This window comes from Peromyscus leucopus, chromosome 3 (genome assembly GCF_004664715.2).
Source record: "Peromyscus leucopus breed LL Stock chromosome 3, UCI_PerLeu_2.1, whole genome shotgun sequence".
NCBI lineage: Eukaryota > Metazoa > Chordata > Mammalia > Rodentia > Cricetidae > Peromyscus > Peromyscus leucopus.
The window spans coordinates 107885756-107911858 of NC_051065.1; the positions used below are offsets into that span (position 1 = coordinate 107885756).

The 26103-nt window shown below is 47.0% G+C and overlaps 1 protein-coding gene across 6 annotated transcripts in view; it reads left to right on the forward strand.

Annotated features, from left to right (window-relative positions):
• The window catches only part of C3H3orf20 (chromosome 3 C3orf20 homolog), a 58694-nt gene extending 33008 nt beyond the window's left edge, over positions 1-25686 (forward strand). For 5 of the 6 annotated variants that reach the window (XM_037203921.1, XM_037203922.1, XM_037203923.1 and 2 more), the window contains 8 exons: positions 3181-3312; positions 7511-7634; positions 9093-9339; positions 16558-16861; positions 18419-18526; positions 19632-19774; positions 24876-25010; positions 25504-25686. In XM_037203921.1, coding sequence (XP_037059816.1) covers positions 3181-3312; positions 7511-7634; positions 9093-9339; positions 16558-16861; positions 18419-18526; positions 19632-19774; positions 24876-25010; positions 25504-25600 — 1290 coding nt within the window. In that variant the 3' untranslated portion in view covers positions 25601-25686. The remainder of the gene's footprint in view (positions 1-3180; positions 3313-7510; positions 7635-9092; positions 9340-16557; positions 16862-18418; positions 18527-19631; positions 19775-24875; positions 25011-25503) is intronic. The other variant, XM_037203925.1, reaches the window with a different exon arrangement.
• The last annotated feature ends 417 nt before the right edge of the window (positions 25687-26103 follow it).

A 26103-nucleotide genomic window follows, 5' to 3' on the forward strand; every position in this document is an offset into this window, starting at 1 on the left:
AGGGTTTCTCTGTCTGGAGCCTGTCCTGGATCTCACTCAGTAGACCAGGCTGGCCTTGAACTCACAGAGACCTGCCTGGCTCTGCCTCCCGAGTGCTGGGATTAAAGGTGTGTGCCACCACCACCCAGCTTGTAGTTTATACTTTTAAGGTGTGTGTGTGTCTGTCTGTCTGTCTGTTTGTCTTTGTGTGCCACATGTATACAAATACCCATAAAGGCCAGAAGAGGGCATTGGAATCCCCCAACAATTGTGAGACACTTGATATGGATGCTGGGAACTGAACTCCGGTCCTCTGGAAGAGTAGCAAATGCTTTTATTTCCTGACTGTTCCATGGGTCTTTCAAGCTCTTTTTTGTTGTGGTTCTAATTTTTGTCTCTTTGCTTTTCAGAATTGTGTGATTTCTCTTGATCTGTCTTCAAGTTCTCTAAATTCCTTGTCATCTCCATTTTGATTTTATGATAATGTTATAAAAAGTTTAAATTTCAGTGTTCTAGAATTCTCTTTAGTTTTATTTTTTTATCCTTTTGCAGAGAACTTCCCTTTTAATAATTCACAACAAGATTATTTCCCCTTATATCACTGAATATTGTTACATCAGGTGTTTCAGAGTATAATGTGTGGAGATTTCTGTGTCCTGGTTGTGCCAAACATGGTCTGCTTCAGTAAACAACCTGTTGCCTTGAGAATGGCTCACGTTTTACTAGTCCGTCTTCTACCATAGAATTTTGGCTTACAGACTGCCACTGTTGTGCTGTGGACTCTTGGAATCCTGGTGTCTTTCTGAGAGTGATATTGACTGTGCTTGTTCTAAGAGGCAAAACCTTGGTCAAGCTGAAGCTATGAACCTTTCCCCATCGGTGGTAGACAGAACTCAAACCACAGCATTTTAAATTGCTCGACCTGTGAGCTGTCTTGAGACTGCCTTCTCATGTAGGGTTCAGGGACTGGCCAGAGATGTGGGCAAGTTTGTACATATAGTTCTAGACTTTCCACAGACTCAGTCCTTTCCAGAACTCTTCTGTTGCCCCTGTTCTGTTCTTTGGATTCCTTCACCAGAAGGTGGTAGTTTTAGCCATGACGGTGGCCTCTAAGCTAGAGCTTTGAGACAGAAGTTCCTCTCACGCTCATCCTTAAGTTTTAGCTCTTCAAAATCTGCCTGGGTTTGCTCACTCTTCTGAGCCACTAAGTAGTTGTTTTGGGGGGTTTTGTTTTTGTTTTCTTCTTCAACTTTTTAGTTACCTGTGGGAGGGTCAACCTGTTAAGGGCTGGTTCAGCTCTACTAGAAGTAGGGCCAGCTGCTTAGATTTTAGGCTGAGAGTTGGAATGCTCAGTTAAGCCTCAATGTAATAGGTCAACAAGAGGGAGAGAACAGATACAGAGAACTGACTCAGTGCTTAAGACTGTGTACTGCCCTTGTAGAGGACCTGAGTTTGGTTTCTAACACCCACATTGGATGGCTCACAATGACCTGTAACTCCAACTCTAGGGGATCCGAAGGCTCTGCTCCCCTGGGTACCTGTACTCACATACACATAGCCCCCCAATACACATAATTAAAAATAATCCTTTTTTTTTTTTTTTTTTTTAGAAAAGGAAATACCAGCAGATGAATGAGTGGAATGACTAGTGAGGTTACTAGCTAGACTTAACATGTCTATTAAAGATGTTGGCAGTGTTTTTTTTTTTAAACAGGAGCCATTTCAACAGATGAATGCTAGCATCCAGGCATGAGCTGTAGAGATAGATGTGAATGAAGATATTGCAAGATTTCTGGGATTCAGAAACGAATATGAACATTTTAAAATTAATTTTTAAGTTAGCAAACAAAACAATGGGCTTGTTATAATATTTTGCACATATATATTACTATACCCCTTACAGTTTTAGATGTGCTGATTTGACTCAGTAGAATGCCTCTCTGGGTACCTATGACCTTATACCTGACCTGGGGCAAGAACTTGAAGAGAACAAACATGTCAGGTAGCAAATGATCTCTTAATAAGAGGAAACTTGACTGAGTTTATAGAGCATCCATATTGTAGGCTTTAGGAGAGGGCACATCCCCAGGAAGCAGGATAGTAAATAAACAATAGTTGTACTATGTTAAGCTTTATAAATGTTTTAGCCCACAAAGGATGCTCAGCACCCTCAGAGAGTGGCTGAATTATTGTCTCCAGGCTCAGAGAAGGCAATCAATTTTCCCTAAATTGTCCAATTGATAAGAGACAAAACTAGAATAGAATCTGGTCCCTTAAGCAAAGCTTGAGTTCCTGAAGACATCTCCATTCTACATTTCTCTAAGACCCAGAGTGGGTAGTTTCTCTTAAATGAGAGTGGTCAGCAAGTCTGAAGATGTCCAGAGACTTGGCACATCATGGTTTATTATCTTTCGGATACCGATGGGCCTGATCCAGATGACAGAGTGTGTGAGGCAGAGACTTAGTGATGAGAAAATGAGGCCCTGGCTACTGGGCCAACATCTGGACTAGTGGAAGTGGGAGGGGCAAAGGAGAAAACTCTCTTGATTCAGAACAGTCTGAGGTGTCTGTAGGTAAAGAGGTGTTGCAGGTCAGAACACTGAAGACTGGGAGGAATACAGTGGTGGAGGACTGTACACTCTGTAGCCTTGAATAAATAACACTTGGAATTGGCAAACTGTTCAAAACTAAGCAAGCTGCCCTGATCTACATCCTCTGACACCATTCTCTTATGAGGGGCAGGAGCATTTATGGCTTAAAAGGACACCCTGTCATTAAAAACCTCAGCCCATGACTTCTTCATCCTGAAGAGTTTGAGATTCAGAGGGACTGAACAGCTTGCTAAGAGAATAAGACTGAAATCCGTTGGTGCCAGAGTAGCCACAGCTGTCTGACCCAGGCTCCAAGCTGGCACCCAGTGCAGCCGACAGGACTCAAGCTGACTCCCTGCCTGACACCTGTGCTGCTTTCACAGCTGTCTCCAGCAGTGAGTTGGAAGGGAGGAAAGGAACAGGAAAAGAAGGCATTGTTCACTTTCTCAGTTAATCTCCAAAAGGACACTGCTATTCTCTCTTCTCCATGAAAGTTAGATTCCAGCAAAGGGCCCAGAAAGAGCCTACAAATCTCAGCTCCAAGCCAAGAAGGGTTTGTGCCTTGGGCTTGGAAGCAGGGATCCATGAGTGCTGGTTTCTTTATCTGCAGGTGAATGAACAAATGAAGCTAACAGTCTTGGGGCAGGACTCCGTCACCGTCACCTTCACCTCCATGAATGAGTCGGTAACACTCAGTGTGTCACCCAAAAGCTGTCCCCATGGCGTGGTGCATGACAAACGGGTAAGGCGAAGTAGATGAGTAGAGAAAAGCGGATGGGGCATCCAGCCCTGACCCAGGGTGTCTCAGCCAAGCTTGCCGTGTCACAGCTCAGGGACTCCCCACTCCCTGCCATGTAAGGCTCTTCCGTACCCTCATATTTAATCAGCCGTGAGTGGAAAACTCTCAGAAAACGGTACCGGGCCTGAACTGAGCACACACAGATTGTCCATGCCTCACTCCCTGACTAACATAGTGGAGCAATGACTGTGTTAGACCTGCACTGTACTAGTATGCCAAGTAATCGAGAGATGGCTAAAAGACACAGGGGATGTGCATAGGTGATGGTGAATCCCACACCATTTGTACAAGGGACTTGAGCACCTTCAGGTTGAGGTATCTGTGGAGATGATCACTCTGTGAGAATGTAGATCCCACAAGCAAAGAGCAGTGGCTGTTTTCCCCATTATTTATTGAGGGAATGAAATTCAACAGAACCTTTTCGAGTCCAATCTTTCCATTCATTGGTCCAAGTGTGGCCTGGACCAAATCAACATCATGGGAAAGATCAAGCAAATGAAGAGGATGCCATCCCTAAATCTTGGGGTATCTAAAAGGCAACACTTGGCATGAGAAATTAAACTGGGATAACCAAGAGCTCATGTGAATTCAGCAGATCACTGTAATTCCCCTGTCGATGCTTTGCTGGGATTGGTTCCTAGGGCCAGAAGCAGTTTGCCTAGTGCCAGTCCCTGTTTACACCTGTCCACCTGTGGGAATTGCAAATAGTATCCCTTTCCCCTTCAGTGGTGTCCTGGCTTGGATGATAAATTCTAAGGGCCTGAGCAAGAGGCTCTTAAAGCTATGGGATATTACCATAGTATGCCATAAGCTCTCAGGCTCTCAGAGATACCTGACTGCTCTTGAGTTACACAAAGACATGGGGCAGGCATTCATTGTAGATCCACAATATATGGAGCAGATGCATGCTGTCCTCAGAAGAAAGCATCATGCTGCTTTACCCATTGCACTTTCATTCCAGCAGCATTTCTCTTTCACTGATTTATTAAATAATTCAGCAAACATTCATTAACACTTGTAATCTGCCACAGTAGCTACTAGAGTATAGAAATGAAGCCTCTTTCTAGTCTCTAGAACTTTCAGTCTAATGGAGGGGACAAAAGAACACATACCAATTATGAGTCCAGCCTGGTTAGCATCATGTTATAGAGGCATATGGGAACTGCTGAGACACGAGAAAAGACAGTGTTCATCAAGGCTCTCATAGAAACACCAAAGACATTCAGGTGCCTGTGAGTTCAAGCATGTCAGCTTCAAGAATTATAACTACAATGGGCTTAGGTGCAGCACAGAGTAGATAGAGTGCTTAACTAGTGTCACATAGGAGGCTAGTTCCATCCCCAGCAAAAAGGAAGTAAGGGAGAAGGAATCAAAGATGGCAGGCAGGTAGGCTAGATGAATGAGCTGAGACGAATACACATGCATGTTATGCCACTTTCATGTTCCTTTGGTTCCAGGTTCTTGTTCTAATGGTCATTGTTAAATGCATACTATGTCTGGCGATCTCTTGAGTGTTTCCTGAGAACCATAAGCAACTTAAAAGACCATTCCAAAGAGCTGAATGAAATGACTCTCAAGTCTGTGTGCGCATGTGCACTCTAAGCCTGGGAAAACTAAGTAATACAAATGTGATTTTTACCTTATCTTAGTACAACTGTAGTGAGCCAGAATTAGATGCCCAAAGCTGTGCTGTTCAATATGGCCGACACAAGTAAACGTAAGTCACACAGGGCTGTTGAGCCTTTGAAGAGCAATGAGTACAAATTGATTGGAGATCTAAGTAAAAATGCATTCTGCGTTTCAAAGACTTTAATGGGAAGAGAATATAAAATGTTTCAGTAATTGCCAATTTCATTGTGTGTTAAATGATCATTTTTATATACTGGGTAAAATAAATATATTATTAGAATTAATTATAACTTTAGGATGTTTTGAATGTGGCTGCTAAGCATTAAACTAGCTCATATTGTATTTCTACTAGACCATGCTAAATGTCCAGGGTAGCGTCTCCATCAAGGGGCTCACAAAGGCACAGTCTGACAGTGTAGTAGAAGGGTGAAAAGTTATTTAAAATGACACAATAACTCAAAGAACATGGCTATCTTGGGGGCATTTAACATAAGGATAAACAGGCCGATGCATTAAAATGGCCTCAGAAAACATGCTGCATTATAGATGACAAGCACTGGTGACAGAGAAGGCTGGCTTGCCAAAAAAGCATTGTCTGTAATTGTTTCTATTTTAAAATGTACGGTGTGTTCTATAATGTATATTATAACTAGATGAGCAAAATAAATCAATAAATGTAATCATTTCCTGTGAGCAACAGAATTTTCAAACTTTGTTCTGAACAATAGGTTCAGCATTTCAAGTTATTTTTGCATGAATTCCCCAGGCTTAGATAACTGGTCATCTTAGATCCTTGGAACTAACAAAGTTTTGAAAACCAAGGAAACTTTCAGAGTATTGAGTCTGGCAAAGAGCCCAGGTTAGGAAGAGACCACAGGGCCTTAGCCCAGGCACTTCTCTGGTTGAGCCCAAGTTTCCCTATCTGTATAGTGATGATGTGTAAAGGCCAATCTGACTTTGAGTCTATCCTAGAATTTTTATAGTCCTTTCAAACACACTATATGTGCTTGTTTGGCTCTGGTTCTGTAAAAATACATGGCCACCTAGAAAGGCTGTGACTGGGGGAGGGTAGTGTCTCTGTCATTGGGAAGCTTGTTAAATGGTTTCCCCAGACACCCATCCCAGAGAGAGCCACCTATCATAGCGACAGGCAGAATGGCAATCCCAGCTTTTACAGCCCTGAGGCCTGGCTTCTCACTAAATATTTCTATCTAGGCAGCACTTTGGAAGCGAGACAATGCTTTGACTTAAATGCTTTATTAGCCCAGAGTGCCGTTTCAGATCCTTTTTGGAACCAGGGTGGATATAAATTACAAATAAATAAATAAAATTAGCCCAGAAGCAGTGGCTGGGACTGCTCAGAGGGAGGCTGGGACTTTGCTAGTAACTGGGACCATTCTTTACAGGGTTCTTGCCTGCAGAGGAATAAAACCAGCTTTAATCCTTGTCTAGAGTATCTGTCTACTCCTTATCCTACTCACTCCACCTGAGGCTTAAATTCTACAGAAGAAACTTTCTCATACTTCCACTATTTTAAGAGGGCAATAGAAAAGGCATAGAGCCTGCTCTTTAGGAGTCAGCCAAGTGAAGGGATAAAGGAAGTGAAAAAAAATGAACAAAACCCAGACAAACATGATGGGAATAGGTAGATGTGGACATTTAGTAGAGAGCAAGTGCCATTGGCTGAGGAAACAAGGGAAGGCTTCCTGGGGAAAAGACTGACTGCAGTGAACTCTGGATTCTGAGCATGGTTTTGCAGTTCCATGGAGGCACTATGCAGAGCAGCTTCTTCAGAAACGAGACTGGCACACAGGACCTTACTGGAAATGATTGCTTTGGGGATTAGAGAAAAGAGAGGCTGAACTTCAGGGAAGCTGAAGCAAAGGCCTCTGGGATAGCACAAGGAGTCCAGATGACCCATCAGAGTAATCCCAACTCCAGGTGAAAGACTGGGGCCTTTGTGCTGTGGATGACCTGCTGGTCTCTGTAACCTGGACCAAGCATGGCTCTTCAGCTAGGAGTTGTCCACAGTAGCTGGCTGGGTAGAAGCATTCTAAAAGATGCATATGCACTATAGGATGAGACTGGCAGTGGACACTCCAGAGGAGCCTCTGCACCCAGTCATTCAGAAAGCAATAACATTTCCTGAGCACCTTCTCATGAAATCAGAGGACACCAAGGCACAGTCCTCCTCTCCCAGAAGTTTAGGGGGACAGAACAAATGCACCCAATTGCTTAGTTAAGTGCTAACTTGTCTTGCAGTCACATAGCACATTGGAAGTCAAGGCAAGGGGTAGTTCTACCCAGTAGAATCAGAGAAGCCCTCACAATGGGAGAATCTGAGTCAGGTCTAGCTCTGACTCAGAAAGGACTGGGCCAAGAGGACCAGAGATGTATTCTAGGCAGAAGGAATAGCCACATAACCTTCAGAGCAGAGTCAGTTCTGCTGAACAGGCAGACAGCTCCCTGAAGGCAGGTGACCACTGTCCCCAACCCCTTTGCCTTCCTCCAGTCAGTTCGCAGAATCAGTACCATGGATGACAAGATGTTAAAGATAAACAGAGCCCTGGTTGAGATCAAGAAGCGGTTTCAGAAGACTGTGACTCAGTTTATGAACTCTGTGTTGCTGGCAGCAGGTAAGGGCAGAAAGGTGCATAGGCTTACTAGAAGGCCTCCTAAATCTTGGGTCACCCATCTCAAAGTTTAGTCTTCTCACCTTGTGAGCTTCAGCCTCCTGAGAGGTCGGGGCCCCCAGTATTTTCTAAGGGGATTGCCTGAGAACACACGCTGGGACTAGTGGACTGAGAAACTTTAATTTCTGAACTCTTCCCCTATGTGTCCTTAGTGTCTCCATGCAATTATGTTACTTTCTTATCTCTAATAGGCTTTGTGCATCCATCTGGGCTCTTTCTGCTTTGTCCCCATACCATCTGGCATCCTTTTTAACTGGCATTTGCTCCTCTCTCTTCTGTGGATGATCTCAGAAGAAGAGAAAAATCCAGTCACTTCACGAAACTGTCCCTGCTAGACACAGAGCACTCTTGTGAGAGGCTTCAGGAGCCTTCCATGTCTGTGTTCTCTGCTCTACTGACAGCCGTTGGAAACAAGGTGCTACCAAATCATACTCTGTTACCTCCTGGCTGGATCTGCAGCCATGTTACCCACACAGCTTCTCCAGGAATCTCTCCTGAGGAGAGGCTTAGTTCAATTATGCCCTTCCTTTGTGAGCCTTCCTTGACTCCCCTCACAAAGTAGGGCTCCCTCTCCCATTCTGATGATTCCCATGGCTGCTCTGATGGTTCTCAACACTGCTCTAGTTATAAATCTTGTTACCAGGGCTGGAGAGATGACTCAGCAGTTAAGAGCACTGTTTGCTCTTCCAGAAGACCCAGGTTCAATTCCTAGCACCCACATGGCATCTCACAACTGTCTGTAACCCTAGTTCCAGGGGATCTGACACCTTCACACCAATGCACATAAACTAAATTTAAATAAATTATATATTAAAAAAATTTTGCTACCTAGCTTTGTGAATATTTATCTCCTTGTCTGCCCATCCCCTCTGTTCTCAGCAGCAAAGGGCCTGTCTTGGGTTGTCTTTATGCCTAGCATCCTCATTCAATAAATGCTGGGTGAATGAAGGAATGTTAGGTCTCTGGCCTCAGAAATTTCTACTGGACTAAGTAGAAAAAGCAAGTAAAAAAATACCCCAAAAAATCCCACAGCACAACAAAGAAAAGGGTGAAATCAGCCTCAGTGTAGAGACCTGAGGGACAGTATTCTTAGCGAAGGGAACACATGGTGTACTTAACCTCATTGTTGAGTGCTATGAAGAACATAGAGCTGAGTGAAATACAGGGCATCTGAGTAAAGACTGAAGCTGGGTCTTGCAGAACAAGTAGAAATGAGATGTGTTTATTTGTGCTGACCACTGACTAGGGCAGTGTGCTAGATGCAGAGCAAGGCAGACTGGACAGGAGCCAGTGAAGGGTCAGTGAGCATGAGCTAAAGTGGTCCAATTGGTAGGAGCCAAGAAGCAGGTACAGAGGTGACCTGGTAGTTTGGGAAAGTGACAGCAGCTTTCCTGTTGACAGGTCTGTTCACCATAGAATATCCCACCATGAGGGAAGACACAGAAGCTAGTCGGGTCAAGGTGAAATCCGGGTCTTATCCTGATCGGAGCCGTAAGTCAAGTTTTTACCAAGGAGAAACCCTTGTGCGATCCCATTCAGCCCGGCCAGATTCCTTAATTGAAGACAAGGAGAAGGAGGAGTCTATACACACGCTCTTGATCCCTGTTCAAAAGAAGAGCAACAGAGTCCAGGCCAAAGTCACACCAAGGTTGGCTTAATCCTTCATTTCTTCTGTAGAGCCAAGGGATGTGATGGGCAGTACAAATGCAGCGGGAACCACACAAGCCCTGTGTTTGCAGCTCCCTCTCTAGGGGTGGAGAAGGATAGGAGATACACATGTATTTAAATGGTATCTTTTATTTTTTTGAACACTTATTGTGTATGTGTGTGCATGTACACATGCCATGGGGTACATGTGGAGATCAGAGGACACCTCAAGGGTAGTTTTCTCCTCCCACTGTGTGGGTTCCACAGATTGAACTTGAGTTGTCAGCCACAAGCGTCTTTACCTGATAAGCCATCTCACTGGTCATGATGTCATTTCGCATGGCCATGGGGCTAATAAGAAAAGGTCTCAGAACAGTGTGGCATAATAGAAACTGGTCACGGGCCAAACTAGCCTGGCTGGCTAATTTTTACCAATTTTTAAAAGCTTTGGGGGAAACCAAAAAAAGGCTATTTTATGACATATGAAGTGAGAGGAAGCTCATCAGTATTCATTGATGATATTCTATTGGAGCACAACCACATCCACCATTTCCCATCATCTATAGCAGCTTCCCCATAGCATGGAAATGTTGAGTCCTCATGACAGAACTCATCAGGCCTCTGACGGACGGACGGACGGGATACTTACTTTCTAGCCCACTGTGGAAAAGACCAGCCCATTCCTGCAACAGAGTGATTGTGGAGCAGACTAACTGACAGACAGGCTGCCTTCAATAAGAAGGCCAGGAAAGCTGTTCTGAAGTGATACATAAATGGAGAAGTGAAGGATGAGAAACAAGCAGCCCAGACAGATGTGAGAAAGGAACATCACAGAGCCCCAGAGGACAAGAGCAAGCTTGGCGTGTGTGAGAGCTAGTAAAAGCAGTGTGCTGGGGTGTCACAAAGGAGGCCATGGGGCTGGAAGGTGGCTCAACAAGTAGAGTGACTTGTTTCCAAGCCCAACATCATGAGTTTGATCCCTGAAGCATACACACACACACACACACACACACACACACACACACACACACGAGCAATGTAACTTTTTAATTTTTTTTAAAGAATAAAGCCGTGATCTTAGACGAGAACACAGGAGCAAGCAGGAGGTTGATCAAGTTACCTTGCTGTGCCAGAGATGCCGTCCCATATGTGGAAGTGGAAGCTCATCAATTTATACTATTTTAAAAATCTTAAAATAGGCATATTTGGGGGCTGGCGAGATGCCTCGGTGGGTAGTGGGCCTTGTTATCAAATCTCATGACCTGAGTTTAATCCCTAGGAACTTACATGGTAGAAGAAGAGAACTGAGTCCCTCAAGTCCCTCTGACCTCCACATGTGTGTGTGCCATTTATTTTAAAATAAATAGATAAGTAGAATTTAAAATGTGAAACTTGTACAAAAGAATGAGAAAATTCTACTCGCGTGGCTCGAGTGCACACCTGTAGCCACCAATTCAGGAACAGACCCTTACCCGCTTCCTAAAAGTCCTTCTATGCCAATCCAGTCTTTGGCTCCTTCCTCCCCAGGCCAAACACTGTGAACACCACAGACTAGCTTTTGTTCTAACTTTATTTGAATGGATGTATGTGGTTTGTTTTCTTGGTGTATGACTTTTTTCATTCAGTGTTATGATTTGAGATTTACCCGTGTCCTATGCACAGCACTCATTTGTTCTTTCTCATCACTATGTAACAATTTATTCTGTGATGATGCCACAAACCACGTGTTCTAATGATATAGGTGTTTGGCTGTTCATGGTTTTTGTGCTGCAAAATTGTGCTGCTGTTGGCATTTGTCTTTTATGTGATCAGCAAATGCTAAGGTGTAAAACTGCTGAACCAGAGTATGTATAGATATGCTCAGCTTCCTGTACAGATTGGTCTTCTCCAGTGGTTCTAGCAAACGCAGCTCCCAGCCGCAGTGTATGAGGGCTCCAGTTGTTCCACATTCTTACCAGTGGATGTTGCTCTTCTTTCTCTTTAAAAAAAAGTAGAGTGGTGTGTGTGTGTGTGTGTGTGTGTGTGTGTGTGTCTGTCTGTCTGTCTGTCTGTCTGTCTGTGTCTGTGTGTGGTGGCATATGCATACTTGTGGAGGGGGCATTGAATGTCCTGTCATTGAATACTCTATCATTCTCTGCCTTATTTCCTTGGAACAGGGTTTCTCACTGAGCTTAGAGTTCATCTGGCATTCAGCAAACCCCAGCAATCCTGTCTCCATTCCCTCATAGCCTGTGGCCATGCCTCACTTTTATTTAGGTGCTGGGGATTTTAACTCAGGTCTTCATGCCTGAGCAACAAGCACTCTTACTTATTGAACCATTTCCCCAGCCCCTAGATTATGTTTCATGCTGCATCTGTTTTGAGATAATCAAGTGTTTCACCCAGCATTTATTTTGAGATAATTTTGTATAAGGTACAGTGTATGAGTTGAAATTTGTTTGTTTTACACATGGCCATATATTTGTTTCCAAAGCATTAAAAAAAAAAAGATCCTTTTCTTCATTAACTTGTCCTTGCACCCTTCTAAAGAAAACCTATGGGTCATGTTTCATGGGTCTCTTTCTGTACTGTTTTGTTAATAGGATCCTATGACTTTCAAATAGTGAAGCAGCCTTGCATTTCTGGATAAACTTCACTCAATTATAAAGCTCTTTCCCCTGTATTTCTAGGTACTATTTGCTAAAATCTTGTTGAAGCTTTTGCATATATATATATATTGGTTTTTCGAGACAGGGTTTCTCTGTGTAGCTTTGCGCCTTTCCTGGAACTCACTTGGTAGCCCAGGCTGGCCTCGAACTCACAGAGATCCGCCTTACTCTGCCTCCCGAGTGCTGGGATTAAAGGCGTGTGCCACCGCCCGGCTTGCATATATATTTATGAGGGTTATTTATGAATAGTTTTTCTCTTTTGGTAATGTTATTGTCTGGCTTATCAGAGCAATACTGGCTTAAAATGAATTGGGAAGTATATCTCCTTTATTTGTGTTGAATCCAACTCTTTTCCTTTAACTGTTAAGATTTACCATGGAACCATCTTACTCAGAGTCTCCTTTGTAGGGAAGATTTTAAAAACAAAATTGCTTTTATAAATATAGAGCTAGTTAGGCCACTTTTTTTTTTGAATGAATGTTTAGTAATTCACATCTTTAAGAGGATTGGTCATCCAAGTTGCTGGACTTATAGACATGGAGTTGTTCCTAGTTTTCCCTGGGGACCTTCTTCTGAACACTTTTATGTTTATTTGGTGTTTGTGCATACTCACTTATACCCTGGCATACAAGGGGAAGTCAGAGGACAGGAAGGTTCTTGCTGAGGCAGGCTCTCTCTTTCCTCCATGTGGGTGGGTGGGTCTCAGGGATTGAACTCAGGATGTCAAGCTTCTGGCAGGTGCCTTTACTGGCTGAGCCCTATATGACCTTCTTAATGCCTGTAGGATCTTTAGTGGCATCTCCTCACTTCTGCCATTTTTTTGTTTTATGTATTTAAGACTCACTGTTCAGTGCATACAGATATAATCACTGTGTTTCTAGATGGAATATCTTCTCTCTATTATCATTTTCCTTTTTATTTACTATCAATTTTTAGTTTATTATGTATGTATGTGTATGTGTGCATGTATGTGCACATGAGTGCAGGTGCTTGTGCAGGTAAGAAGAGGGGTGTCAGGTTGGATGGGCAATCCTCTTAAAGATGTGAATCCCCTGGAACCACCCAGTATGGCTGCGGGGAACCAAGCTTGGGTCTTCAGCAAGAGCAGTTCATACTCTTAACTACTGAGTGATTTCTCTAGTCCCAGCCTATAATTATCTTTTACTTACTTGTTTTCTGGTATTAGTATAACTCTCCTGATTTCTTATAAATATTATTTGCATCAATTGCTTCACTCACTGAGTCATCTGTCCAGTCCCCAACGTTGACTTTTCTAATCCACTCCTGGCTGTTCACATAGCAGCCCACTGCTCACTATAGCTGGGCTAGGAGTTCCTGCCTTGGTTTCTCCTTTGCATTTTCTACTTTTACCCTAGAAGTCTTTTCTGTTTGCTTTGTTTGATCATTTGAAACAGGGTTTCTAGCCCAGCTTGGTCTAGAACTCCCTATGTAGTTTAGGATGATCTTGAACTTCTAGTCCTCCTGCCTCTCCCTCCCAAGAATTGGGATTACAAGTCTGTGTCACCATACCCAGTTTGAGTTCTGGACTTTTGACTCAGTCACAAAAGCCTTCCTTGCTCCAAAGTTACAGAATATTTTGTTCTATTTGCCACTATTAGAAATTGTGGGAAATTGTAAAGTCAGATTCTCCCACATTAAAAGCCTTAATCACTTTGAATATACTCTGGTATAATTCATGATAAATAGGTTCAACATTCCCCATGGATGTTTAGTTCATAAACAAGAGATGCTCTACTTTTATTATTTATTTGGTGTTGTGAATCAAATCCAGGACCTCACATACACTGAATGTGTGCTCCATCACTGTGCTCCACCCCTCTTCCCCAGATTCTCCTACTAGCTTTGCTCAGCAAGTATTTACCAGCATTAAATTTCCTCTAAAGAACTGTGAATTGTAAAGCTATATATGGTAGTATATGGATACAGTCCCAGCACACAGGAGGCAGAGATAGGAAGATTACCATGAGTTCAAAGCCAACCTGGGATACCTGGCAAGACCCTGTCAGAAAAATAAAGTCAGGATATCCTGGGCTCTTACACAGAGACACTCTGTCTCGAAAAGCAAACAAAGAAGTGGCTGGAGAGATGGCTCATCAGTTAGAGTACTCGCTGCTCTACAGAGGACCCAGGCTCGACTCTCAGTACTCTCAGGGTAGTTTGCGTCACCTGTAACTCCAGTTCCAGGTGATCCAATGGCCTCTACTGTACACACATAAAATAAAATGAATATATGTAAACGAACTGACTGAGCAATGTGTGATAAATCATGGGCATTGCTCTCACTTTAGGATGACTTGGTTCTAACCTGAGGCCTTGCTAATTCAAAGGCTTCATTGACCTTGGGCAACCCATTATCCTCAAGGGAGAGAGGCTTCTGTATTTTGACCTGTAAATGGTAATAATAGTTTCTGTCCTGCCCATTCTTTGGGGTTTCTACAAAATTAACCAAGGAAATGCCTATTCAGGGGCCATAGATCCTGTAAAACATTAAATGTGTAAAACAGCAATGATGAAAACAGTTGGGGAAAAGGAGTACTTTACACCCAATGGTGCTGCTTTAGACTAAGCACCATGGCCCTGCATAGTGTCAGCACTTAGCAGGTGGCTGATAAATGCTGGAGTGTTGACCAATTCTCTATTGCATCTTTGATTTGCCAAGTGTTCCTATTGTATTCCACCAGTCGAAACACTGCAAGTGGCTAATCTCTTAGGACCTGTAGTGATAGAAAAGTATACTAATAAAAATAAGGGGAATATAGAATATGTTAAACAGGAAGCAATGCTTGAGAGAAAGATAAAAAAGGCAAGAAAGAGTGTTGAGGTGGAAACACTCAATGGGGTGCTTAGAAAGTCACCAGGAAGGTGACATTTCCAATAGATGTAAAGGTGGTAAGAGAATAGACTGGCGGCTCTGGGGAACAAACAATGGCATAAGCAGAAGTCAGTGTAGCCATGTGAGAGTACTGGGGAGCAGGGTGAGGAGAGTACTGGGGAGCAGGGGGAGAGTACTGGGGAGCAGGGGGAGAGTACTGGGGAGCAGGGGGAGAGTACTGGGAGCAGGGGGAGAGTACTGAGGGAGCAGGGGGAGAGTACTGGGGAGCAGGGGGAGAGTACTGGGGAGCAGGGTGAGGAGAGTACTAGGGAGCAGGGGGGAGAGTACTGGGGAGCAGGGGGAGAGTACTGGGGAGCAGGGTGAGGAGAGTACTGGGGAGCAGGGGGAGAGTACTGGGGAGCAGGGGGAGAGTACTGGGGAGCAGGGGGAGAGTACTGGGGAGCAGGGGGAGAGTACTGGGGAGCAGGGGGAGAGTACTGGGGAGCAGGGGGAGAGTACTGGGGAGCAGGGTGAGGAGAGTACTGGGGAGCAGGGTGAGGAGAGTACTGGGGAGCAGGGGAGAGTACTGGGGAGCAGGGTGAGGAGAGTACTGGGGAGCAGGGGGAGAGTACTGGGGAGCAGGGGGAGAGTACTGGGGAGCAGGGGGAGAGTACTGGGGAGCAGGGGGAGAGTACTGGGAGCAGGGGGAGGAGAGTACTGGGGAGCAGGGGAGGAGAGTACTGGGGAGCAGGGGAGGAGAGTACTGGGGAGCAGGGTGAGGAGAGTACTGGGGAGCAGGGGGGGGGGGGAGGGGGAGAGTACTGGGGAGCAGGGGGAGAGTACTGGGGAGCAGGGTGAGGAGAGTACTGGGGAGCAGGGGGAGAGTACTGGGGAGCAGGGGGAGAGTTACTGGGAGCAGGAGAGTACTGGGGAGCAGGGGAGAGTACTGGGGAGCAGGGGAGAGTACTGGGGAGCAGGGAGGAGAGTACTGGGAGCAGTACTGGAGAGTACTGGGAGCAGGGGAGAGTACTGGGAGCTGGGAGAGAGTACTGGGGAGCAGAGGAGAGTACTGGGGAGCAGGGGGAGAGTACTGGGGAGCAGGGGGAGGAGAGTACTGGGGAGCAGGGGGAGGAGAGTACTGGGGAGCAGGGTGAGGAGAGACTGGGGAGCAGGGGGAGAGTACTGGGGAGCAGGGTGAGGAGAGTACTGGGGAGCAGGGGGAGAGTACTGGGCTTAAGCACAGTGAGAAGCAGGATCTAGATCTGGTACAGCCAGCTGCTTTTTGCTGCCTTAACTGAAATCAAGCTAGAGAGCTGATTCAGTTTCTGACAGAATCCCTCACTGGCTCCAAGAGAGATGAGGGAGGGAAGTGTTAACCCTTAGGAACTACTTCAGAAATGATCGGAGGCTGGACTATGTTGCTGGTAGTGGAGGGCAGCTAGATTCTGGATCTGTCAACCTGGGAAAGAGGCTTGTGGGTGGGATTGGTGAAATGGTGGGTGTGGAGTGAGAGTCATGGATGGCTCTGAAATGTCAGCTGAATAACTTCTTATGCCTCCTTTGCACATGAGGAAATGTGGGCCTGGAGTGGTGAGGGGTCCCTCCACTGAAGGACTGGACCAGGGTCTGCCTACAGCCCTGGCCCTGCAGTGGGCCTCTTTCTGTGTAGAAACAAGAGCTGTAGGGGCAGAGGTTGAAGCCTGCCCACAGGCTCCTACCACTGTGTTCCTCTTTGTAGAGGGAAGCCGAGAGAGGTACGCAGCCCCACCAGGTGGGCAGCCTCACCCTATGACTGCCCACTGGTGCTGCGGAGGCTCATTCACAAGGAAGACATCCGGGCCGGCTGCAAGTGTATTGTGAAGGCACCCCTGGTGTCCGACTTGGAGCTAGAGCGCTTCCTGTCTGCACCCCGAGACCCCAACCAAGTGCTGGTATTCGGGATAATGTCGAGCCAGAATCCCAACTGTACCGCACAGCTACAGTGGCTGCTGGACACACTGTATAGCCATCGGCAGCAGGGCCGTTCCTCACCGTGCATCCAGGTTGGTCCAGAACCCGGTGAGGAGGTCCCTTGGGCCGGGGCCAGGGAGCAGAACCAACTATAACCCCCACTGTGTGAGGATGGGTTAGGTGTCTAACAGCTCCCTGTCTTTCCAGGCCCGTGGCCAACACTCCCCTTTCTGTCTGCAGTCTTTTGTTCCATCTTCTCTCTTCTGCTCATCTCCTCTCCCAGGATGAATGTCACCACATCAGGGCAGGTGCTTCTTCTGACCTTTGAGACAAGGTCAAGGCAAGGTCCTTTTCATTCAGAGCGCTTGGCACAGTTTGTGGCCACAACTGGTGTGCATGTTCAAGGAAAAGACAGTGCCCATCACCCATGTTCTTACAGTTCAGTATATGTTTGTGGACTGTCCCAGGTCCCTCCGTGTGCCAGCCTTGTTTCAGTGGTTCAAGAGCCTACCGCTGGTTCAGCATGAGCCAGTCCCTGAAGGAATTCCCAGTATGGCTGCAGCCACAGCAGGCCCTCCCATGACAGGACAGATCTGGAATGCATGGCTTTTGTCTCCTGGGGTCAGGATGAGCCTCCTAGGATGCTCGGGGCTTTAGCAGGCAACTGAGTATCCCTGGCAGTGGCTTGTGCAGGCATGAGGACAGTTTGAGGCCCCAGTTAGTCTCAGGGCTAGGTGACTTCTTCCAAGCTGTCCTTCCCCTTGAGCCTGTTGCGTTATCCCTGCCCTATTCCTCCCGGCTGCTGCAGAGTTCTGAATTTGTGTGAGAAATCCGTGGGCTCTGCCTGAACACCCCTTCTAGACTTTCTCTCTAAGAGTGCTGCAGCCAAAGGGCCCTTCTAAAATCAGATGTCCCCTCCCCCACTGGGGCCCTTCTCTTGGCTCCTTCCAAGCGAGCAGCCAGCCGCAAGCCTTTCACCCAGCCATGCAGCAGAGCCACAGGCATCTCATTTCCAGCTTGCTTCAATTTAGAGAATGTTCCCTGAGAACCTGCTCTGGGCTCACCTCATTCATGGCAGACATAATCCCTGTCCTCATGGGAATGTACAGTTGGCTGTAGTTCATCTGGGGGCTGTTGATTGTTCACTAAGGAATAAAATGCTTAGATGTCTTATTCCAACCACACACGGTGTGAATGGGGCCAAGATCTGCCCTGAAGTAGTTGGAAGATGGGCTTGGGGAGAAGTGGTGAACTTCCCAGAGACTTGGCTTCTGCTCTGGCTAATAGCTGGTCATTAATACTCTCATCCCACGATGGCTAAACACTGCAAAGGGGTCAAGAGGGGCAGCCAAGTGAGAGGTGGGGTGAAAGGCCCCTCTGGGCCGTGCAACGTAGGTAGCTTCCTGAGTCTGGTCCATGTGGAGCAGGACTCCTATCTTGAGACCTTCCAGAGTGAGGGACATCATAGTCCATAGACCCCAGGGCAAATGAGTGCTGTCACATGAAGAGGAGTCGCTCTGGTGATGGCTCTCCCACAGAGGGCTGAGAGCAGATCTGAAGACCTGCTCTGGGGAAAGGGATGGCTGCGGGGAGGTTAACACGTACCTTCCTGCACCAGGGTGACCAGTTCCCACATCTCTGTTTGGCAGTGCCAGCATGACCCTTACCGCCTGCTGCGGTATGACCTGGACAGCCCCCTGCAGAAGGATCCACCCCTAATGGTGAAGAAGTTTGCTGTGGTACATGGGATGGTTTTGGTGAGCAGGGGCCCTGTAAAGGGCTAGACATCTATCACCAGCCACTACTGTCTCAGCCAGATTGGGGGTGGGGCGGGGTACAAAACAAAACCTGAAGATCTTCTCCCACCCATGCTGAGGCTCAGAGAGCAGGACTTATTGAGAGTCACCCAAAAGACTCCCATCCCCTTCCCAGGAGATGGAAGGGTTGGGTGACGTTAACACAGAGAATCAAATTCTATTCATCTGATTGTTATTAAATTATACTAAAATATTATAAAACTATGTATGTTCATTGAAAAATCAGGTATACAATCTAGAAAATAATGACACCCTCCTACTACCCAGGATCTTACTCATCTATCCAGCAATTAAGTTCTGGAGCCCCTGCTAGGCCACATCCACCTGACATTGTAGTATCTGGCCTTTGTTGTTTTTCTCTACACACATACTTTAGGGCACTGTCTTTCCAATAAAGTGCTGTCCCACATCTTCAGTTGGTAACACCAGAATTTTTACCACTGGACGTGAGTCTGTCTTGTTATCACTATCCATGCTGCTTTTGTTGGACAGTTAGGTTCTTTCCCACTCTCCCTTCTTGCTATTTTTCTTTTTCCCTATAATAATGGTATGGTGATACCCTTGCCTAGCATCTGTAGACAACTGTCCATGGTGGAGAATGGTAGACACAGAGAGTAGAGGGTATGAGACCCCCATTCCATAGGGTGAGCTGATTGGTACATCCCGATATATGGGTTTGAAGCAGAAGGGGCCAGACAGATGTAGATAGGTGTGTAGGAGTCTTGTGTGCAGGGTAGAACGTGACCTTCCTTCCACCCTAAGGGAAATATGAAGTGTACATCTGACAGGGCCAAAAGCTGGGCAGATTGGGCTGCCCTCTGACTCAGGAGGGCCTGTGCAGGGCTAGGGTCAATCATGTCTCCATGGGTTGCTGAGGAGGGTAGCACACTTTCCCATGCTATCAAGGGCCTGAGCCCTAACCTAGCTCTGAGGAGCCTGTGGCCAGTCCTACTAAGACTTGGAACTGGGCTGTCATTATCAGTCATGCTACTATGTCAGTATACTGATGTGTTTCTTATTTCATTTCTGTCCTGTCTTCCAACAGATGTTTGCTGGGGGGAAGCTCCTTTTTGGGGGCTGTGTCCTAAATGGCTATGGCTTCAGCAAGCAGAATCTGCTGAAACAGATCTTCCGGGCTCGTCAGGATTGCAAGTTGGGCTACTTCCTGCCAGACAACTACAAATTCAAGTAAAACTCGACAAGGCATCCCACAGGGAGGGATAATGGGGCGGGGGACTTGGGCTGTGGGAAGGCCCTGGGTGGGAGAGCAGGTGGTGCCGAAGAGCGAGTGCGGTGGGAAGAGCCAGCGACAGGGAAGTAGGGTGCAGCCTCTTCCTGCAGTCCCCTGAGCAAAAGCTACAGCAGGAGGGTTTTGCAGGGGGGAGGCGAAGAGGGAGAGCAGGCAGGAAGAGGTGAGCAAGTTCATGCTGTTTTTCTCTTTGAGCTGAAAGTTTGGATAAAGGGCTATGTGGGGAAAAGAAGGCACTGCTCGTTTGCACAGTGCTCTGCTCAGCTGGAAATAGTGGAAAGATGTCTCAGGGGCAGGAGGCCCAGTCACACCCGTCAGTTCCAACCTGTGTGCACATTCAGCTTGGCTTCTCTTGGGTTGCCAGGTGGGTCCCACAGACACAGTGCTTGGTGTAGGAGTAGGCTTGGGTGTAAGCATCCAACTAAGGTGCTGCCACCTACTAAGCATCTCCAGGCTGGCTCTGGTGAGTGGTAGAAGGCAGTCTGAGCTCAGGACACTCTGCAGTGCAGGTTCCCGGGAAACCTGCTAGCTTGGGGGGTCCTAAGACAGGATTGGAGCCCTGACTTTTTCTGCCATTATCTGGGTGACTATCAGGTGGACTGATCAGGTGGGCTCCCAAATCTTTAGCTCTTTGCCTTTAAAATGAAGATAATACTCAGTCTTGCAAGACTGTAAAGATTTCACAAAAGAGTATTTGTTATTAACAAGCTCTATAAGAGGTAAACAATGATGAAACCCAGGATAATATCTGTAATATCTGTCATGTGTAATATCTGTCTGCAGATCTGAGATATCTGTGGCACACTCCTACAGCACCAAGTTAAATCCCCCATTCCCACACAGACCTGCAGTTTTCTATCTTTTTGTTTGTCTGGTTGGTTGGTTGGTTGGTTGGTTTTTCAAGACAGGGTTTCTCTGAGTATCCCTGGCTGTCCTGGAACTTGTTCTGTAGACCAGTCTAGCCTCAAACTCAGAGACCCCAAGTGCTGAGATTAAAGGTGTATGTCATCATGCCTGGCTGCAGCTTTCTGTCTTGATGCCAGCTCACCCCAGGGAACTGGGTTGAGTTTTTGTCAGAATGCTTCACTCTGAGATTGGGGATACATTCTTGGAAAATCCATGGAGGTCACACTAAGTGACCCCAATATTTTGGAGTACTCAGTGTATAAGGCTGGAAGACAAGGAGCCTACAGGGATAAGACAGGGCAGACAGAAAATCCCGAGTGTTCTGAGTCCCCATCACTCAGAACACCAAGAGAAGGGGGTGGAAACCGGACATTGGCAGGTCCGGGGAGTCACAAAGCTGAGTTTCAGGAGCTGTTCACAGCTGAAAAGGAATGTGCCAGATAGCCAGGTGGTGGTGGCGCACACCTTTAATCCAAGCACTCGGGAGGCAGAGGCAGGCGGATCTCTGTGAGTTCGAGGCCAGCCTGGTCTCCAAAGTGAGTTCCAGGAAAGGTGCAAAGCTACACAGAGAAACCCTGTCTTGAAAAAAAAAAAAAAATGTGCCAGACATACATTGGGTCTTACTGGGCATTTATGTTTATAAACTCAGCACCTTGGATTCCCAATATTTAAAAGATACTAGGAAACTGGAAAGGAAGATGGATTTATTTACAGTTTGAACAAATAAAGAGATGTCTAATTATATCCCCTACCGTGCTTGTGGCCACCTTATAGTTTATGGAAAGCTATGAGACAAAGGATATGATATATGAAAATTTGTCTGTGAGCCCAGAGTTCAGCCCCCTAACCCAAGCCTCTGGGTCCTAGGTGGGAGGGCACAGCAGGCCTGTAGCTAGACAGTCTCAGTGGGAAACACATGCAGAATGTGGTCCTGACATGAGCAGCCCTGAGTGAAACTGTGTCCACTGCGCACAATATTCACACTTAGCCCCTGCCTCCCTCACTAGGGTTGGGGACAGCTAAGGGAAGTCATGTGTGGTTTGCAGGCCCCACTACCTATGTCTGTGAGCAGAGATGTGTTACCCTGCCATGCTCACGCTCCAGTGAGGATTAGGTACAAAAGGGACCAGCATAGGGCGGTGTGAGATATCCAGGGAGTCTAAGGGGGTGGGAGAGCAGAGCAGACAGAGAAAATAGTTTGTCCCCTGGAAACACAAGGGGGCTTAGCCTGCAGCAGCCCCAGAAGGTAGATGTGTGTATGTCCCCCACCCCAGGTAGCAGTGAAATGTCTAGTGGACACATCTCGTCTCCTTCCACCTGGGTTCTTACCCTACCTTCCTCCAAAAATGGAGTGGGCAGCCAAGGAAGACAACCTACAGGAGGTTGGTTGGTTGCTTTATTGCCAATCTGGGATTAACAGCTTAAAATGGGATTCAAAACAACTTTAAACAGGTTGGCACACAGGTTTTGACAATTTAAATGGATCAGATTTGAACTCTTGGTAGCAGAAGGATGATAGCCTCTTAGTGCTCTTTCAGTTCTGAAAAGTGTTACAGCTTAAAAGTTCTTGGAGGGCTTCGGGACGCCAATCTAGAGCAGCCCCTTGCAGAACAAGGCTGCTGGTCAAACACCAGGAACACAAGGAGCAGCAGGTCATGCAAATTGGAAGGAGCTCAGGAATGAATTGTCATCTGCAGCAGAAGTACAGAGTCTTGGAGGCTGAGGCAGGAATGAGTACTGCCTGTAGCTACTGGTCAAGTCCTGGAGGCTGGCTCAAATGAATTTCCTGCATAGGAACAATTCTATCCCCTGCCTGTCTTAAAGGCAGCCTTCTTTCAGTGAAGATGAGCAACTGGCTGGAGCCCAACCTGAAGTCTTCCTTTCCTTCTTCCTCTCTTGGTTCCTGCAGCAGTTCTGTCTCTGCAACCCACAGAACATCCAATTGTATGTACTGGGTACCCGCTAGACCCTGATTGGCTGGATGTGGGTATGCAAATAAAGTGAAAAATAGGACCAATCAGAGAAGAGTTGTTAAACCTGGTTGGGGAGGAAGAAGACTCTTAGTCCCCCCAAAAAGTTGCTGAAAGTTCACAATCAGGTTGAGAAGACCGTCTACAGAAGCAGGGACATCTGAATGAGTTTTTGTCTGTCCCTGGTTGCTACAGGAGCTCAGTGGGGAGATTTTGGCCAGGCTTCTTTTTTTCTTTTGTGGCAGCAAAATGTACAATTGTGTAACACTTGCAAGTGTGCTTGTGACATCCTGTGGCCCAGTGTTGCCTACAGGACATGACATGGCCATCAGAGAGAGGAGTATGGAACTGTGGCTCCAAGCTCTCTGCTTTATATTGCTAGAGTCTGGATGGGTGGCTGTGTGCAGAAAAGCAACCCAGGACCCTGAGGGCCAGAAAGGAAAAGAATGTGCTTTGAATAGGAAATAAGTCCAGGCTACACCACAACCCTGACCTTTGTCTTCAGCCATGTCCTGAAGGAATGGGACATGACCTTTTCAGGGCTGTTCTTACAGGAGACAATAAAAATCTGTCAGAAATGGCCACACTCTGCAGTGACAAAAGTGCCTCGAACAGTCTTGGCCCCATGAACTGAGTGCTGTGTAAACTGTGATGTGCTCAGTGGACCACAGAGGACCTTGCAAATGGTCACGACCTCTGTGAGAGACAAAGTTCTTTGTAAATTGCCACATCCCTGATAAGTCACAATGGGCAGGGGGAGCTGCTGAATACCCTGTGAACCAGGAAGAGTTTCAGAAACTGCTGGGCCTCCCCCTCAGACCGCCGCCTCCTAAGCAGCTTTGCAGGCTGTCACATGCTCTGCAGAGTCCCCAGTCATCCATGCAGTGCCCTCTCCTGCACAGCACCTGGTAAACTACATGGCAGTCCACGGAGGACAAAGCATCTTCTAACCTGTCAGGTACCCTGTGGCGTGTAGACTGGAATGACACCTTGTGAAGATAATACGGTATGCAAATGCTGGCGTGAGAATCTCAGGGTTTGTGAATAGTCGTGATCTTTATAAACGGCAAGTGACGGCTTGGTGTGCTGTGAGTGCTACCAGTTGTGAGAGAGTTCTTCACCCCTGGGCCACTGTACTGCCCCCTGTCTTCTGCCCACCCACCTTAGAAGGGGCAGAACCAGCTGAGTCACAACAGGAGGAGGCCAGGGACTAGTGAGAAGTGGCTGCAGCCAGGTGCCATGTTCCACAGATTCGTGTGCTTAAATCCTTTGCTCCAAGGCGATGGTGTTAGGAATGTGGGCACTGGGAAGTGATGAGGTCACAAGTACAGAGACTTCATGAGTAGAGTTCATAGCTAGAAGCTAGCGTACCCCTTCTGCTATGTGAGCACAGTGAGAGGCTGCCATCCATGAGGATATCATCTGTAAGTGTTACCAGGCACTGACTCTCCTGGCACCTTGGTGATGGACTGGCAGTTTTGAGGAGTGAGTGCCCTTTGTGGCAGTCATGTTTGCTGTGTAGGCTTAGCACTTTTGGAGCAGCCAGGATAGCCAGACTGAGTGGCTTAAGCAGCATCTGCTCATCATCCCAGTTCTGGGGGCAGGAATTTGGATCCAGGTATCAGAGGGCCATAGTTCCTCTCAAGTTGTATTCTAGCCTCTCTTTAGCTCCAGTGACAGCATTACTCTGATGTGGTACTAGTCACATAGGATTAGGGCCTACCTCACTCCAGAATGACTGCATTACAACTAAGATCTATACTGATCCTACATTCTAGGGTCCTGGGGTTAGGACTTGTGCATATGAATTTGGGGGGTGCATTCAGTCCACAGCACTGTATGATGCCATCATTCCACTTGGCTCTCCACTGCTGCTTTGCAGAGCCCTCTGTATCCTCTGGGCATTCTTATGCTCGGTGTAGCATGGACCAGGGAGCTGGTAGCATGGGAAAGAAGGCTATGCAGCCTTTCACAGAAGCCAAGAAACTGACCTCCAGTGGTTTCAGGGTCTCAGAGCAGGCAGTTTCTCCCTTGGCACAACTGGGAGGTAAAGTGTTTTGCTAGTCTGTCTAGGGTCTGCAACAGGGTGGGATAGCACCAAGTGAACCCTGGGCTCTCACCTCTGACCCCCTATCTTATGCTTTCCTACCACCCGTCCCTGCAGCATGTCAACCTATATCACAAACCTGGATGATTCTGAGTCGGCTAAAAGAGTGGCATCTGAAGATTTCGAAGGAAGTGCCTCTTCATTGGCGCTTGGGGACAAAATGGATAAAACACCTTCTACCCCCCCTGAAAAGTATGTTTTCCCTATATCTCTAGTTGACAGATTAGGAATGGCTCATTATAGGATCCCTAGCTTACTCACAGGCCACTACAGCTACCATAGCATGGCTTATGCCTTGGAAATCTGTGTCCCTCCAAGTACAGGTCAGCCCCTGATTTCCAGCCTGTTTTGCATTGTCTCATTGGGTGTCAGGGTTGTGCACTAGGAGATACACTTTGCGGCAAGGCTCCCTAGTCCAGACCCACCTGTCAGAAGGATGGAGGCCACCCCCGACTCCAGCAAGCTTCTTAGTGATGGTGACAGGGAACCAAATCAAAATTCTGTAGTGTCACTCTTTCCAGAGAGATGGAAAAGTGCTAAGATCAAGCTATGGATGCCACTGGGCCCCCAAGTTGGAGCTGTCCCCTGGCACTCCCCCTCTAGGGCCATGCCCTCATCAGCTGGGCCAGGCTCCCAGCCTGCTCGCTTGCTGCCCAGCACCTGCTTCTTCCTGTTGCATATTTAGGTCGAAACAGCCTGAAGTGGAACTGCAGCCTTACTTGAAGACCAGGAGGAGCAGTAAGAAGGGCAGTAACTGGAAGAAGTCAGGTTCTAAGAAGTGATGCTGGAAGAACCAGTGATGCCCTCCCCACACCCAGCCCTACCTCCTGGTCTCCCACCACCCTTCAATAAATGTACATGCCTCCAGTGTCTGGGTGAGGAGGTGGTGGGTGGGGCAGGCCCAGCTTTGACTCCAAGAAGGCCAGAGGACCCCCACAGCTAGTTTCAGGCCAGCTTCTTGGAAACTTGCTACCCGCAACTCAGAGCTTCCTCTGTGGCCAGGAGTAAGCCTGAATTGATCATTCTGGTGAACACATGTCTCATGGCCAAGGTCCTGCCTGCTCAACCATTCAGCAACCCTAGGGAGCCTCGGAAGGGGCTAGACTGTGGTTCTCATCCTCTGTCAAGTGGGAAAGACTTCTAAGACTTCTGATAGAAAGAAGATGAGAAGGGAGACACAGAAAGGGAGAAGAGACAGAGTGGTGGAAAGAGATGAGAGAGCAAGCAGGAATGAGGATGGAGGGGCAGAAAGGGATGACTAAGGGAGCGAGAGATAAAGACAGAA